The sequence below is a fragment of the Typopeltis vanoorti genome, chromosome 24 (genome assembly GCF_054136105.1).
Source record: "Typopeltis vanoorti isolate ZY-2024b chromosome 24, IOZ_Tvanoo_1.0, whole genome shotgun sequence".
In the NCBI taxonomy this organism is placed as follows: Eukaryota; Metazoa; Arthropoda; class Arachnida; order Uropygi; family Thelyphonidae; genus Typopeltis; species Typopeltis vanoorti.
Window position 1 is genome coordinate 32,682,233 of NC_143572.1, and position 15,589 is coordinate 32,697,821.

General features: G+C 36.2%; 1 protein-coding gene across 1 annotated transcript in view; it reads right to left on the reverse strand.

Moving 5' to 3' along the window:
• Positions 1 to 15,589, reverse strand: part of LOC150093085 (ATP-binding cassette sub-family C member 10) — a 231,437-nt gene that overhangs the window by 188,541 nt on the left and 27,307 nt on the right. The window contains exons 3-4 of the mRNA XM_090414153.1: positions 9,301 to 9,463; positions 5,063 to 5,229 (exon numbers count right to left, since the gene is read on the reverse strand). Coding sequence (XP_090270279.1) covers positions 5,063 to 5,229; positions 9,301 to 9,463 — 330 coding nt within the window. The remainder of the gene's footprint in view (positions 1 to 5,062; positions 5,230 to 9,300; positions 9,464 to 15,589) is intronic.

The window sequence follows — 15,589 nt, forward strand, 5'->3', positions numbered from 1 at the left end:
AAGTTGTTATTTATATCTTACAATTTATTTTACAATTAAGTAGAGTACAATACTAGACAAAATTTTACTATTTAGTTCTGATTAACAAGAATTTGCTTTGGGAATGGCAGATTATGTTAAACTCTGAATGAGATACTATAATTGTACAATTCTTCTCATTCAGAATTTAACAATGTATTCTCTTGTCAGTTCACCTGTTTTGTGGGATGCAACATCCTGCTATATCTAATGAGACTGGCTAACTCACCTTCAATGAAAAGCCCTTGTAGATTCATGTCCCACATAAGATTCAATACAGGTCATCATCAATACTACTAAGCTATCTATGTGGTTGGTCTGAAAAGTTCTCAGCCTCGACCATAGATGGCAACACTATCGGCAAGATTTTTTTTTTCTAAGTTGGTACATCTGTCATAAGCATCCATGTGAAATTGCAAGTCATTCTATCAAGTAGTTTTTTTTATACAGCTGTCTGAAGCAAAAGTGTTGTCTGTATCCCTTGAAATGACAAAATTGAGTATCGTGTGGTTATAAAATTCTTTGTAAAAGAAGCTTTAATGCCAAAAGAAATTCATTTGAAGTTCATAAAAGTTTATGGGCATTCTTCTCCTTCGTTTTCAACAATTAAGAAATGGGCTGCCGAGTTTAAACGTGGCCATACCAGCCTTGAAGATGATCCATGTGAAAGATGTCCAAAAAGTGTAACAACATCAGAAATCATCGTTCAAGTGCACGATATGGTATCGGATGACCAGCGAGTCAAAGTGCATGAAACTGCTGGACTATAGGTATTTCACAAGAACATGTAGGATATATTTTGCATGGAGAATTGCAAATGAAAAAGCTTTGCACAAGATGGGTGTAGCGCTTGCTCACAGCAGAACAAAAATGCACTCACATGAATATCTCTGAACAGTGCTTGGAGCATTTTCACAAGAATAAAATTAATTTTGTGCATTGATTTATTACGATGGATGAGACTTGGATTCATCATTCTAAACAGCAGTCAAAACAGTGGACAGAAGCTGGCTGTTCAGCACCAAAGTGGGTTCCATCAGCAGGAAAGGTCATGGCATCAGTGTTTTGGGATGCTAAAGGCATTTTGTTTATTAATTATCTTGAAAAGGGTAAAACAATAACCATCATCAAATTCCTGCCATGTACCCACAAGGAGTGTACAGGATATGATAGTACTACATGAAAAAATTAACTAACTTTCTATCTACAATTTTCCTCCAAATCAGTCTGTTACTTGTCAAGACTCCAACATTATCAGATCTTATATTTCTATCATCTAAGGCACTTTGTACCGTATCAATCCACCTATATCTTGGTCTTCCTCTGGGTCGTTTTGCTACCAACCTGGAAGAGAACACTTGTTTTGCTAATCTTTCCTCGCCCATTCTGTTTAGGTGATCATACCACTTGAGATTAGCTCTGCTAACGCATTCCTGGATGCTGACAATATCAAGTTCTTTCCGAATATCCTCGTTTTTAATATGATATTGTCATTGATGCCATCTGTTCATGCCTATAATCTTTCTCAGGACTCTCATATTTGCGGTCTCTAGTCTTTGGTCAAGTGTTTTACTTCTGACCCAGCTCTCAGATCCATAAGTTAAAACTGGTTTGAACACTGTCTTGTATACAGCTAATTTAGTGTTCCAACTAATTTCTCTCTTATTCCATATGAATTTATTCAATTGACTTCCCACCATACCAGCTTTGCTGATTCTGTTGTCTATTTCTATATTTAATTTACCATCTTCAGTAAAAATCGTGCCTAAGTAGCTGAAATGTTTTAGTTGTTCCACAGGTTCTCCATTCACAACACAGTTGACATTTTCAATGATTCTGCCTATTTTCATTGTCTTTGTCTTTTTATTGCTGACCTTCATACCATATCTATTACAACAGCAATTGAATTTAGTCAGAGAATCTTGCAGACTTGTAGCGGATTTATTTAGAAGTATAACATCATCTGTATAAAGCAAAGAGCTGACATTAACATCATCTCCAATTTTGATATCAAGTTTAATACCACTTTCCTTCATAATGTGATCCATACAGATAATGAATAACAGAGGGGATAATGTACATCCTTGTCTCACACCAGATTTAACATTAAACCATCTTCCTGTACTTCCTTCAATTCTAACTGCTGACTTACAACTCAAATAAAGACTAAGTATTGCTTGATATAATGTCCCATTGACACCATATAACTGCAGCGTATTGAATAGCTTCTCTCTTGGCACCTTATCATATGCCTTTTCCAAATCGAGAAAACTTAAATACAGATCTTTGTTATACTCCCATGCTTTCTCGACTATTTGTCGTAAAGTGAAGATCTGATCCTGACAGCCTCTGTTTGGCCTGAATCCAGCTTGTCCTTCACCAAGCTTTTCTTCTACAATTCTTCTCAACCGTTTCTCAAGTATACTTGCATAGATCTTGCCAGGAACACTCAGTAGGGATATACCTCTGTAATTCTCACATTGTTTTATTTCCCTTTTTATATATGGGTACTATGAGAGCTCTACTCCAATCATCGGGAATTCATCCCTCTGTCCAGGCTTTCTGAACTATGCAGTGTAGCCACTGTAAGACTCTTATACCACCATACTTCAGCATTTCTGGTCGAATATCATCTACTCCAGCTGCCTTTCCACATTTCAAGCCTTTGATGGCTTTTTCTACTTCAAGTATGGATATGCATTCCTGACTGCATGCCTGGTAAGTGTTTTTTACCACTGTGCTGTCATCACTGCTTGTTTCATTTAGCAGTTTTTCAAAGTAATTACTCCATATTTCAAGGATATCTGTTTTCTCCATTTTTCATGTCACCTTTATCATCTCTAACTCCTTTTACAGCACTCTTTCCTCCATTCCTAAGCTTCTTCAACAACAGAATATTTTGCCACCTTCTTCATATTTATTTTCTATATTCTTGCAAAGTCCTCCCATGACTTTTGTTTAGCTAGTTTTACACAGTGTTTAGCATTCTTGCATTTGTCTCTGTATTCTCTAAGAGCACAAGCTGATTTATTTGACCGGATCTTTTGATATGCTTTCTTCTTTTCCTTCCTGTTAAAGAGGTTAAAAATCAGAACTCCCTGTCTACCAGGGAGTTCTGATTTTTTTATCCTTGCAGACAACCTCACCACATGCCTCTCTGGCAGAATCAATCAATGTTTTCTTCAGAGTTTGCCACTGAATCTCCAAGGTTTGATTCCTGTTCTCAAACTCTTTCATTTTTTCTTCAATAATCTTTGTGTATTTTAGTCTACAGCTCACATCTGAGAGCTGCTCAACTTTTATTCACTTTAAAACTTTCTTACATGTTATTCTTTTCAATATGAAATTCAATATTATCCTGCTCAAGACCAAATAGTGATCACTTCCAATTTCAAATCCTCTATACACTCTGGTGCAGGACACCAGAGTGTACAGAGGATTTGAACTTGGAGGGAGAAAACATCACTATCAACAATAACATAGTCAATGAGACTTTTCTTATTCCTAGCCTCTTCTCTCCATGTGAATTTGTGCACATTTTTATGTTGGAACATGGTGTTAGTAATAACCAGTCCATGTCCTGAGCAGAAATCCAACAGATATTTGTCATTATTATTAGCTTTGCTCTTTTCTCCAAATTTTCCCAAAATATTTTTGTATGTCTGACAATCATTTCCTACTCTGCTATTTAGATCCCCAACAAGGAACAACTTTTCCTTTTTCATTGTGTCAGTTGCTTCTTCTAAAGCCTCAAAAAATTCCTCGACTTCTACCTTAGTAGAACCTTCTGTGGAACCATAGGCACAAATAAGTCTCATTGTCCAGTTCCCCGTTCTCATATTTGCCCACATTACTCTACTTGAGATTGACTGCCATTCACGAAGATTAGCCTCGTATTTTGTGTTGAATACTATGGCTACTCCTTCTTTTCCTTGAATGTCATTGCCTGAATATAACATTTTGTATTTATTGCTCAGAAAGATCTCACCAGTTTTGGTCTTTTTTGTTTCAGTCACCCCTATTTTGTCGATCTGGTACTTATCTAATTCCTCAGCTAGCTCCATTTCTTTGCCATTCAGGCTTTACCGATCTTTAACTCTGGTGATGTTGAGTTGGGGTTTGTTTTCAGATTTGTTCCAGTAGCTGACTTTTCGCTGTTTGCCCTGGTTCCCTGGCGAAAACAATGGGGGCATTGTTTAACCGGGCGATTGTCATGTTGTGTACCATCATTTTGTATTTTGGTTTAACCAATAAGAATACAATTTGGTCGGCTAAATCCCAAATTGCCAGCCCATCCTTGTTCGTTCAGTATCCAAGTAGATACCCAACAGGGTGCACCACGAGAAGGTGAGGATAGGACATTAGGTCAGAAGCCCTGGTCGGTTCTCCGCATTCCTTTAAAGGCTATGTGGCGGTCTCCTCTCAGTTATACAGCTTTGAACCTTAAGCACCCCCAAAACAATAACCGGAGAATATTATTCCAATCTTTTAACCAGACTAGATGAAAAAGTTCGTGAGAAAAACCCGACTTGGAGAAGAAAAAAATAGTCTTTCATCAGGACAATGCACCTGCTCACAAAGGTGTTTTGGATGGGAAAATTAAGGGATCTGCACTATGAATTGTTGGAACATCCACCCTATTCCCCCAGATTTGGCTCCATCTGACTTATATTCTTCTTCCCAAAACTAAAACTCTTCCTTAGTGGTCAGCATTTTTTTTCAAATCAAGAGGTGATTGCAGCTGTAGAGGAGTATTTTGCAGATCTTACTGAGAATCACTACAGGGTGGGATAATGGTGCTGGAGAATAGCTGGAATAAATGTATTAGTCTTAAGGGAGATTATGTTGAAAACTAAAAATAATTTATAAATTTGTTTTTATATTTGTTAGGCTGAGAACTTTTCAGACCACCCTCACTATTTAATGCACTATGTCAATAACAAAATGCTATGACTGACTATTTAATGCACTATGTCAATAACAAAATAATAATTTCAGAATTTCTGATACAAATTAGAAAATTTTGAAAAAATTAACAGCTTACCTCCAAGACATGCATATTAATAGGACCAAGCCAAAATGAATGTTTTCTCTCTGGATCCAAAATAGAATTTATTTCATTATAATCATTCTCAACTCCACTACTGCAAGTAGGCTGCCATGAGAAGGTTCCTTTTGAAATGCCAATCGTAACTTTTGGTTGTTGAGTAACTAAAAATAAAGAAGAAGAAAAAAAAAAACGATATACGCCATTATTATTTTTATAGTAAGGGGAAACATCTGATCTTCCCCTTAACATATCAGGCTTAACTGTCTCCACAGTCAAATAACTTGGCCTCAAAGAAATCTAATGCTACGATAGGGCAGTTAATCCTGTCTATAATCTATAATTCTGTAAATTGTGTGTATTATCTGTCTCATGAAGCTGTAGCTTTTTTTTTATTTTTATTTTTTTAATGTTTGGTCCATACACAACAGGTTTGTTGGTCAACCTATAGTACACTAGTACCATGTATGGGAAGAGATTTGAGAAAGGAAAAACTTGTTCACATTATATTGGGGGAGGAGGAGAAACTTGTTCTATGAGTATTGCGTTAGACTGTAAAGGGATGTTGGGTGGAGATTTTGTAGATTTGGTAGAGAGAGAGAGAATTATTGATGATAGTCTGATGAATATTTACTATGGAAATATTTATAGAAAATGCATGCAGTAGATGCTAAATGTCTGTGATTGAGTAGTTGGAGTGAGATGGTAAGAGATGAGTCATTAATCATTCAGATTGCTCTCTCTCTCTCTTCTGCAATGTATTGAATATTTTAGGGAGCTCTTGGGAGCACTCCCAAAGAGATCCCTAAAATATTCAATAAAATATTCAGTAATCGATGGATGGGCTGATTGCTGATTTCTGTTCAGAGGTAAAGTAATGCTTTGAGCAAAAGAAGAATCCTAATTTTTTGGATGCCAAGAAGGCAATGGTTGTAATGTGTTTATGCCAAGACAGTTAATGTCAAGTATAGAGAGAGAAGATCTCATCTTGCCTAGAGATATGGGTGTTGTCAAAGGTAATTGGCAGAATACAGTTTTTTGTGGGAAATAAGGCAGAACTGTGTTTTGCAGGCATTTAAATTGATAAGGCTATCCAAGACCCATCAAAGAATGGTTTGGAAATTTGGCCCAGAATCATGTGGAATGTGAGAAAACTGGCAATCTAGTTGCAAAGGTCATTAGATAGACTGAATGATGGGAACTAACTTAACAGACCCTTATGCCAGACCTGGTTGAAAGCCTTAGAAACATCTAGTGTAATCACTTGGGATTTGCCAAACTTTTCTATGGTGAACAGATATCCTGTTGCCCAGCATTGGCAGAATCCATACTAACAGTTGTTTATTAGTTGAATATTTTTGAAGTAGCATAGGATTTGGGTATTGATGATTCTCTCCATTACTTTGGAAAAGGCTTAGGTGTGTGTGTGTATGAGAGAGAGAGAGAAAGAGAGAGAGACTGGGCAATAGTTTGATGGCAAGGATCTGTCACCTGTCTTGAAAATAGGTTAGGCATGGGCTAATTTTCAAAGTGTAGAGTAAATGCCAGAGCATAAAGAGGCAACAAAGAATAGGAGTCAATTCTGGAGCACAAATCTTTAGGACAACTGGAGGAATGCCATCAAGGCCTTTTGGTATCTATTTGGGATGGGATGTTTTGCTGATTTTCATACAAAATTTATTACACCTGTTATTCCCATAAGATGCCAGGAGTAACATTCATCTGCATAAAGTAAAGAGTTGAGTTGAATAACTCAATTTTGATATCAGGCCTAGTGCAATATTCTTCATAACATGATCCATCTAAATTTAGATGATGAATAACAGTAAAGATAATGTGCACCCTTTTCTTACACCTCATTTAACATCAAACCATCTTCTGTATTTCCTTCAATTCTAGCTGCTGACTTATAACTCAAACATAGACTGTGTTGCTTGATATAATGTACAGTTTGACACCATATTTTTATATTGTTTTAAACATCTTGTCACATGCCTTTTCATATCTACAAAACCCAAGTAAGATCCTCATTATATTCCCATGATTTCTCAACTGTTCAACATAAATTGAAAATCTGTTCCCAACAACCTGTATTTGGCCTGAACCCAGTGTTTTTCTAGTTTCATAAATCTTACCGGGAATACTCAGTAAGGAAATCCTCCTATAATTCTTACATTCGGTTTCATTTCCATATTTTAAAGATGGAAACTAAGAGATCTACTCTAATCATCAGGATCTGACCCTGCAACCAGACTACCTGAACTATGCAGTACATACATACTGTTCTTTATACTCCATATTTGAGAATTTCTGGTCAAATATTATCTACTGCAGCTGACTTTTGATATTTCAGGTTTTTGATGGCTTTTTCTACAAGTATTAATATATACTTCTGATTTCAAGTCTCTTGACTACTTTCCATCACTATTCTATTACTTCTTGTTTCATTTAGCAATATCTCAAAGTAATTATTTAAGACGAGTAGAAAATTTTTATCTTCAGCTTTCATGTTGTCTTTATCGTTTCTGATTTCTTTTACTTTTTTCTCGATGTGTAAGTTTTGTCGATAGCCTCTAGAATATTTTGCTACCTTCTATATTCTTACCAGTCTTCCCATGGCTTTTGTCTAGCTGGTTTTACATAGTGCTTTGCATTCTTATGTTTTTCTCTATATTCTCTCACAGCATATGCTGATTTACTTGGTAGGAACTTTCAATATGCTTTCTTCTTTTCTATGACTGCCTCTTTAACTTCCTGAGTCCATGATGGAGTTCTGATTTTTCCTTGCCAACAATTCATCAAATGAGCCAATGAGTTTGCCCCAAGGTTTTATTCTTCTTTTCAAACTATAATTTTTTCTTGAATAATATTTGAGTCCACAGTTCACCTCTGAAAACAACTCAACATTGATGCTTTTTAAAACTTTTATTAGACACTGTTCTTTTAAATATGATCTTCAATTTTATTCTACACAAAACTAAATCGTGATTACTTCCTATTTCAAATCACTTGTATACCCATGTGTCCTGAACAAGCATAAAGATATCACAATCAACAATAACTTAGTCAATGAGAATGACTTCTCTCCATGTGAATTTGTGCACATCTTTATGCTAGAACTTAGTGATTATTAATGAGTAGTGTATGTCCTGAACAGAAAACTAGCATGTACTTAACATTATTATTAGCTTTACTCTTTTCTTCAAATTTTCCATAAACATTTCTATTTGTCAGGTAATCATTTCCTACTCTGCTGTTAAGATCTTCAAAATGGATCACCTGCTCCTGTTTCTTTGTACTGGGTGCCTTCTCTAATGATTCAAAAAATTCCTCTTTCTTAGAAGCACCTTCTTTGGAACCACAGATATGCTCATTTTTCAATTCCTCATTCTGATGTTTTCCCACACAACTCCACTGATTTGCATGTCATTCAAAACGATTTTCCTTGTATTTAGAGTTGAATACTATATCCGATCCTTCCTCTCCATGATCATTTGTGCTTGAATATAACACACAATTTTTTAATATAATATGCAGTTTTATAATTTATTGTATTGTATACTGAGCCTTTGAAGCTCAGTCAGTTTTGTTGATGCTCTTTGTTTGGAAAGAGCCAGGTTCGAATCCCATCTGGAACACGAACCTTTATCAGGGCTTTTCAGCTGAATGTGAGTTAGCTGATCTCATATGGAAGTGGCAGGATTTTTACTCCTGGAAACTTGGATTTTTCATCCTGCATATCAGTCAGAAGATCATGCAAATGACAGACATAGAATACAAGAATAAGGATTAGCCACTCTATCCATTGTATTTCATGTCAAAAGTCTATGGTCTATGCATAAGTGTAAAACAGGAATGAGAGATTGTATGCTATACATACCTAGTAAAAAAGATCCAATTTTAAATTCTACAAAAGCACAGTATCCAGATGGATATTGAACAAACAATTTGGTCCACCACAAGAAGAAAATGACTGGATCAAACAATGGGATCCACAAAAAAAAAAAAAACAATGACTGGACATTATGATAGAAACTCTCCTAGGTTCTTTGCATTCATTACAGGATATGTACAGTCTCTGAGTTATTTAGCATTGATCCTTAAGCAAACAGCCAGTGCTTAATGAAAAATAACACCAGTGAATTTATTCAAAATTTTCCAAACAAAATTATTTTTTGTTTCATAACACAAACTAGTAAAAAAAAAAAAAATTTTTTTTAAATAAGTTTAATTACATATTTCTTGAGAGTAGTACTGATCTAAGTGCAAGTCAGGTAGTTTAAGAAACCCTTGCACACGCTTCAAAGATATCCAAGCTTCTACAAGTCCATTTAGAACCCATGGAAAAGCATTTAAAGGTGCAATGAGCATATTAAACAATGCAAGGCTGGTAAAGACCTAAAAAGGAAGAGAAAAAAATTGCTACATATTAATAGATCAAAACATGCAACTGCTATATATAATACTTCAATGACTAATTAATGTGGAGAAAAAAACTGTACAAGGAAAGGCTTAAGTGTTAACAATTATTCATCTATAATTGTGTAGCTTAAATAACAAAATCAGAGGAACAAGATAAATAAGAAATTTATTTGTTTAGCTGCTAATCCTTTGCTGGCTTTATACTAAACATCCTCAGAGCACAAATGGTTTGTCACAGCACACAAACCCAAACAATCAGGATCCTGCTATAGGAAGTTATATTCAGCCAATAATGATCAAGGAAAGGAAAGGAAGGCATAGTAATAGCATTCATCTCCATGCAAAAACTCTTTCACTAGAAGGCAATTTCAAGTAAAGTTCTGTAAGCAAACTTAAAAATGAAGAATTGAAACTTATTTGTGCCTATGGTACTGCAGAAGGTGCCTTTAAAAAAGAATTGGAGGAATTTTTCAAATCATTAGAGAAGGCAGTCAACATAAAGAAAACAAAAAAGCAGTGTGGGAAATGAATTCAGGCATGTAGATATATTCTGGGAAAATTTGAAGAAAAGGATAAAGCTAATAATAATCTTAAGTATCTGCTGGATTTCTCTTTAGGACATGGACTAGTGATCCTTAACACCATATTTCAACATAAAGATGAACAGAAATTCACAGGGAGAGAAGACACAAGAAATATGGGGCAATTCGTGGTGAAGGTGGTATAACTTCGCATCGCTTGTCTTAGTATCCTATAATACAAGCACATATCTTTATGGGTATGTATAATGCTATTCATTATGGGAAGAGTCACTACCCAGGCTGGTTACGATCTTTAGAGGTCTCATCAGTGGGAGCCAGATCCAGAGGACCATAAGGATATGTGCTTTGCATTATGGGATACAATACTAAGGCAAGTGATGTGAAGTTATACCACCTTCACCACGAGTTGCCCCAGTCCTGAAATTACTTCAGGCGCAAACTTTGTTTGCTTGCACTTGGATAAAGGATTAAACCAAATATATAATTTAATAAAATTAGTTTAATCCTTTATCCAAGTGTGAGCAAACAAAGTTTGCACCTGAAGTATCTTCAGGACTAGGGTAAGGTGATACAACAACCAGGGCAACTCGTTGCAAAGGTGGAGAAAGCTACCAACACTCCTATCTCAGTATCTCCTATAATGCAAAACATATCTCCATGCGGATATGTCTAATGTTATGCATTAAGGGAAGGGCCACTACCCAGACTAGTTTCGACCTTTATTGAGGTCTCTTCAGTGGGAGCCAGGCCCTAGTGGAGATACCAGGCAGAAGCATTAGCAGATCTTCTCTACCTATAGGAGTTGCCAAATGGTGTGCCACCCTTTTTTAATAAATTACTCTGGATTTAGAGAAAGATGTTGAAAGTTTATTTTTCACTTGGTTAGAGTATAATAAAATTAGTTTAATCCTTTATCCAAGTGTGAGCAAACAAAGTTTGCACCTGAAGTATCTTCAGGACTAGGGTAAGGTGATACAACAACCAGGGCAACTCGTTGCAAACTCGTTACAAACGTTGAGGGCTCCCACTGAAGAGACCTCAATAAAGGTCGAAACTAGTCTGGGTAGTGGCCCTTCCCTTAATGCATAACATTAGACATATCCGCATGTAGATGTGTTTTGCATTATAGGAGATACTGAGATAGGAGTGTTGGTAGCTTTCTCCACCTTTGCAACGAGTTGCCCTGGTTGTTGTATCACCTTACCCTAGTCCTGAAGATACTTCAGGTGCAAACTTTGTTTGCTCACACTTGGATAAAGGATTAAACTAATTTTATTATACTCTAACCAAGTGAAAAATAAACTTTCAACAAATATATAATTAGCACCATAGACACAACTGCCTGCCATTCAAGAAGATTAGTCCACATTTAGTGTTGAATACTATAGCCACTCCTTCTTTACCCTGATTGTTATTGCCTGAATATAACATTTTGTATTTATTGCTTAGAAAGATCTCACCAGTTTTTGTCTTTTTTTTTTGTTTCAGTCACCTCTATTATGTCGATCTGGTACTTATCCAACTCTTCTGCTAGTTCCATTTCCTTGCCATTCAGGTTTCTATGTTGATAGTACTGATCTTGAACTCTACTGATGTTGAGTTGAGACGTGTTTCAGGATTTGTTCCAGTAACTGACTTTTTGCTGTTTGCCCTGGTTCCTTGGCTAAAACAATGGAGGTCTTGTTTAATTGGGCAATGCCCCATGATATGAAATTCTGTCATGTTGTACTATCATTTGGCATTATAGTTTAAGCCGATAAGAATACAGTTTGGTTGGCTAAATCAAATTGCCTGCCCATCCTCATGCATTCAGCATCCAGGTAGATAACTAACAGGATGCACCTTAAGGAGAGTTGGACATTATGTCAGAAGCCCTGGTCAGTTCTCCACATTCCTTAAAAGGATACATAGAGGTCTCCTTCCAGTCATACAGCTTTGACTCTTAAGCTCACCATGGCAGGATGTCAATTGAGTATATTTATTTGGAATATGGGAGAAATTAGTTCAAAACATTAAACTAGCTATATATAAGGGTGTGTTCAAGCTAATTTTAACTTATAGATCTGAGAACTGGGTTAAATAAAACACTTGATCAAAGACTGGAGACCACAACTAAGAATACTCTGAGAAAGATAAGGAGAGGGAACAGATGGCCAACAATAGCAGAATCATATTAAAAATGAGGATATTAGGAAGCAACTTGTTAGCACATTTTGGAATGTGCTAACATAATTCTCAGGTGCATGGTCAATTTAAACAGAATGGGAGAGAAGAAAGATTACCAATATTTGTTGCTAGGATGGCAGGAAAAAGACCCAGAGGAAGACCAAGATATAGGTGGAGTAATACAGTTAAAGCATCTTAGAAAACATAAATATAAGATATGACAATACTGGAGTCATGACAGATAACATATTAATTTGGAGGAAAACCATTGTTAGTAAGTCAATAATGATATAGCCTTCCACTTAGTACTATTATAATATCCTGTACATTTCCTGAGAATACATATCAGCAATTTGATGATGATTTGATATGAAGTGCAAGAAATGTGCAGTCTAGAAATGTAATGCTGTTTCATTAGTGAAGTTGGGTGGAGTGGGTGCAAAGGATGTATAAAGGGAAAATGGAGATTCAGAAGAAAGTGGCACTAGCATAGCACACAGCAGAAGTGGTGCTGCATGAGGCTTATAGATAAGTCTTTTATTTAATAAATATTAGTGACTTTAGTATTTTTTTGGTAATATTTTACTTATCTTAGACCATAAATCTGAGCATGTATTTGTTTACAAAATTTAATATGCAATATAGTCCAGAAAACATTTGTTCAGAAAATGGTGACTAATGCTTCCTTTTTCACCGAGTTTACCATAAGGATTTCATAAGATATAGTGTGTGTTCTATGTACTCATTGACAAAAGTGAATAGTTTATAGTATGAAAGCAAGAGTGGAGAGAGTGTCAATGTTTTGTCTGCAAGTGCAAGAAATATAAGTCAGGTAATGCAAGATAGAAAAGTGTTGTAGAGAATGTGGAAGGGGTGAATAATAGTGTGCAAAATATGAATGAAAGCATGAAAGAAATGGTTAAAGGTAACGTGGATGATGAGGTAAGTAATGAGTGAAGCAGCAAGCTTATGCAGCATCCTTCACAGAACAAAACATGAACTAGAGTAACTGGGAAAAGTATGAAAGTGCAAGAAACTGGGAGTAATGAGAAGGTATTGCATGAAGATTCGATGATGAGAGATGTACTTCATGAGAAAGTGACAAAAGCATGTTTTCTAGATGTGAAGGATGTTAACGAAGGTCTTCATTTGCAGAAGGGAGAAGTGAAAGAATTCGCTGTTTTGGCTGGCATGGATGATTTGAAAGATGAGAAATATGCAATAAGAGAAGATATAAAAGAGTTGCTGATAAAAATGAAAAAAGAAGAAGAGCCGTGATTACAAATGAATCAATGAAAAGATTGTGCAGAAGGAAGTGTGCCGTTTATAGATCTATACAGTGAATTTGATGTACAAAAGGACTTGTATATGTCTGATGGACTGTATTCAAATGGTTTTGGAGTTAATGTTTGGAGAGAGGGCTGTTCAGTGAGAGGTTGGAAGTGGAAAATCAAGTGTCACACCTAAGACAAATGAGTGTGTGTATACAGAAATGAGTGCGCAATGCTGAATGCAATTTCATACATTTCAAATCTGAATGGCTTGGTAATGACATTACACAAAGGAAACTGTGGATCCAGGGTTGAAATGATCCACATGAATGCCAGAAATATCAGAAATAAAGGAGAGGAGATTTTGGCATTGGTTAGCTCAACTTGGCCAAAAAGTCATAAACATCAGTGACAACTGGTTCACAGAAAATGATACAGTTACAGGGATAGAGTGTAAAGGGTAATGTATTTTCAGGGAGTATAGAGGGAACAGGACAGGTGGTGAGGGTATTGATATTGATAATTGAAGAACTCCCCACCAGAAAAAGAAGTTAAAAAGGATTTTAGGTCTGCATGATATGGTTCATTAGAGGCTATCTGAAGTAAGATAGAGGTCAACAGGACAAAATACATTGTTGGTTGCCTATAAACCATGGATTATAGGAAAATGTGGATGCCATGCATTGGAAAATTGGCACAATGAGTGCAGGCTGAGCAATTATTATGGGCGACTTCAACTATGCCCCTTTCTTCCCTCCATAGATTGGAGGGAAGAAAGGGGCATAGCAAGATGGAAGTGGAATTTAAACAGTTGATAAGAGATAATTACTTGAAACAACATGTAATGGAGGAGACCAAGGATTTGAGAGTGCTCGATATGGTAATAGCATCAAAAGATGTATCCATAAAAACTATGCCTCTAATTAGGGAGTGTGACTATTAGTCTTGTTCTGGAGGTTGCTAAACGTGGAATTCTCTGTCAAGAAAGAGAATATGTTTGAACCAGCTGGTTATTTTGACAGACTTAGGAGGCATCTTGGAGCAGTGCCATGGCTTGAGAAACTACAAGGAAAAATTGTCAGTAGTGCATGGAAAGTGGTCAGGGATTATTTGAGAAAGTAGTATCAGATAACATATATACTCACAGTCAGGAGGATAAATATAGGAACAGCTTAAAAAAAAAATTGTTTGGAGGGAATGTAAAGAAAAAGGTGATCAGCATACTCTGGAGGAGTACAAAGTGTAGCCAAGAAGGATGATTAATATGAAAATAAAGGCCAAATAAGATATTATAAAAGAAAATTAGCTAGGCAGACCAAACTGAATCCAAAAGAGTTTTTTCACTATGTATCACCTTCCTGTTATCACCTTTAATCAATGGTGATTAAAGTGACAAAAATAAAAGAAATAGTTGAGTCACTCACTAATCACTTTGCAAAGGCATATCATCTGGGTGGATATTTTTCAGTTGCTGGCGTGGCAGAGACTGATGACGGAATTCAAGTAAATGAGCAGCAGGTGCTCGGCATATTGAAAAAAATCAATGTCAATATATCAGTAGGACTGAACAGCATGTTGGCCCATGTGCTATGCAAATGTACAAGAGAAATCACATTGCCTCTAATGATATTGCTAAATCTAAGTCTCAGCTCTGGCAAGGTTTCAAGAAAGTGAAAAGGGTTCATATTCCTATCCACCCACTGCTGATTTTACCATGATACTGTATGAATTAAAGATGCCAAGAAATTATATTCTTGATTTAATTCTTTATCCAAGTGTAAGCAAAGTTTGTGCGTGAAGTAACTTCACAACTGGGCAACTGGTATATAGCGGCTAATGACTTCACATCACTTGCCTTACTATCCCATAATGCAAAGCACATAACCTTACAGACATGTATAACATTATGGAAAGGGTCACTACACAGACCAGTTTCAACCTCTATTGACATCTCATCAGTGGGAGCCAGACCTAGAAGTTCTACCTTGGTATCACCTCTGGGGTCTGCCTAAAATACATACAACAAACACATCACTATGACTGATAGTTGAAGTAATCTGCAACCCTAATTATCGCTTAGCCAAGAAGAAACTAGTAGCTACACTCAAAGAGTTGGTAGGTCA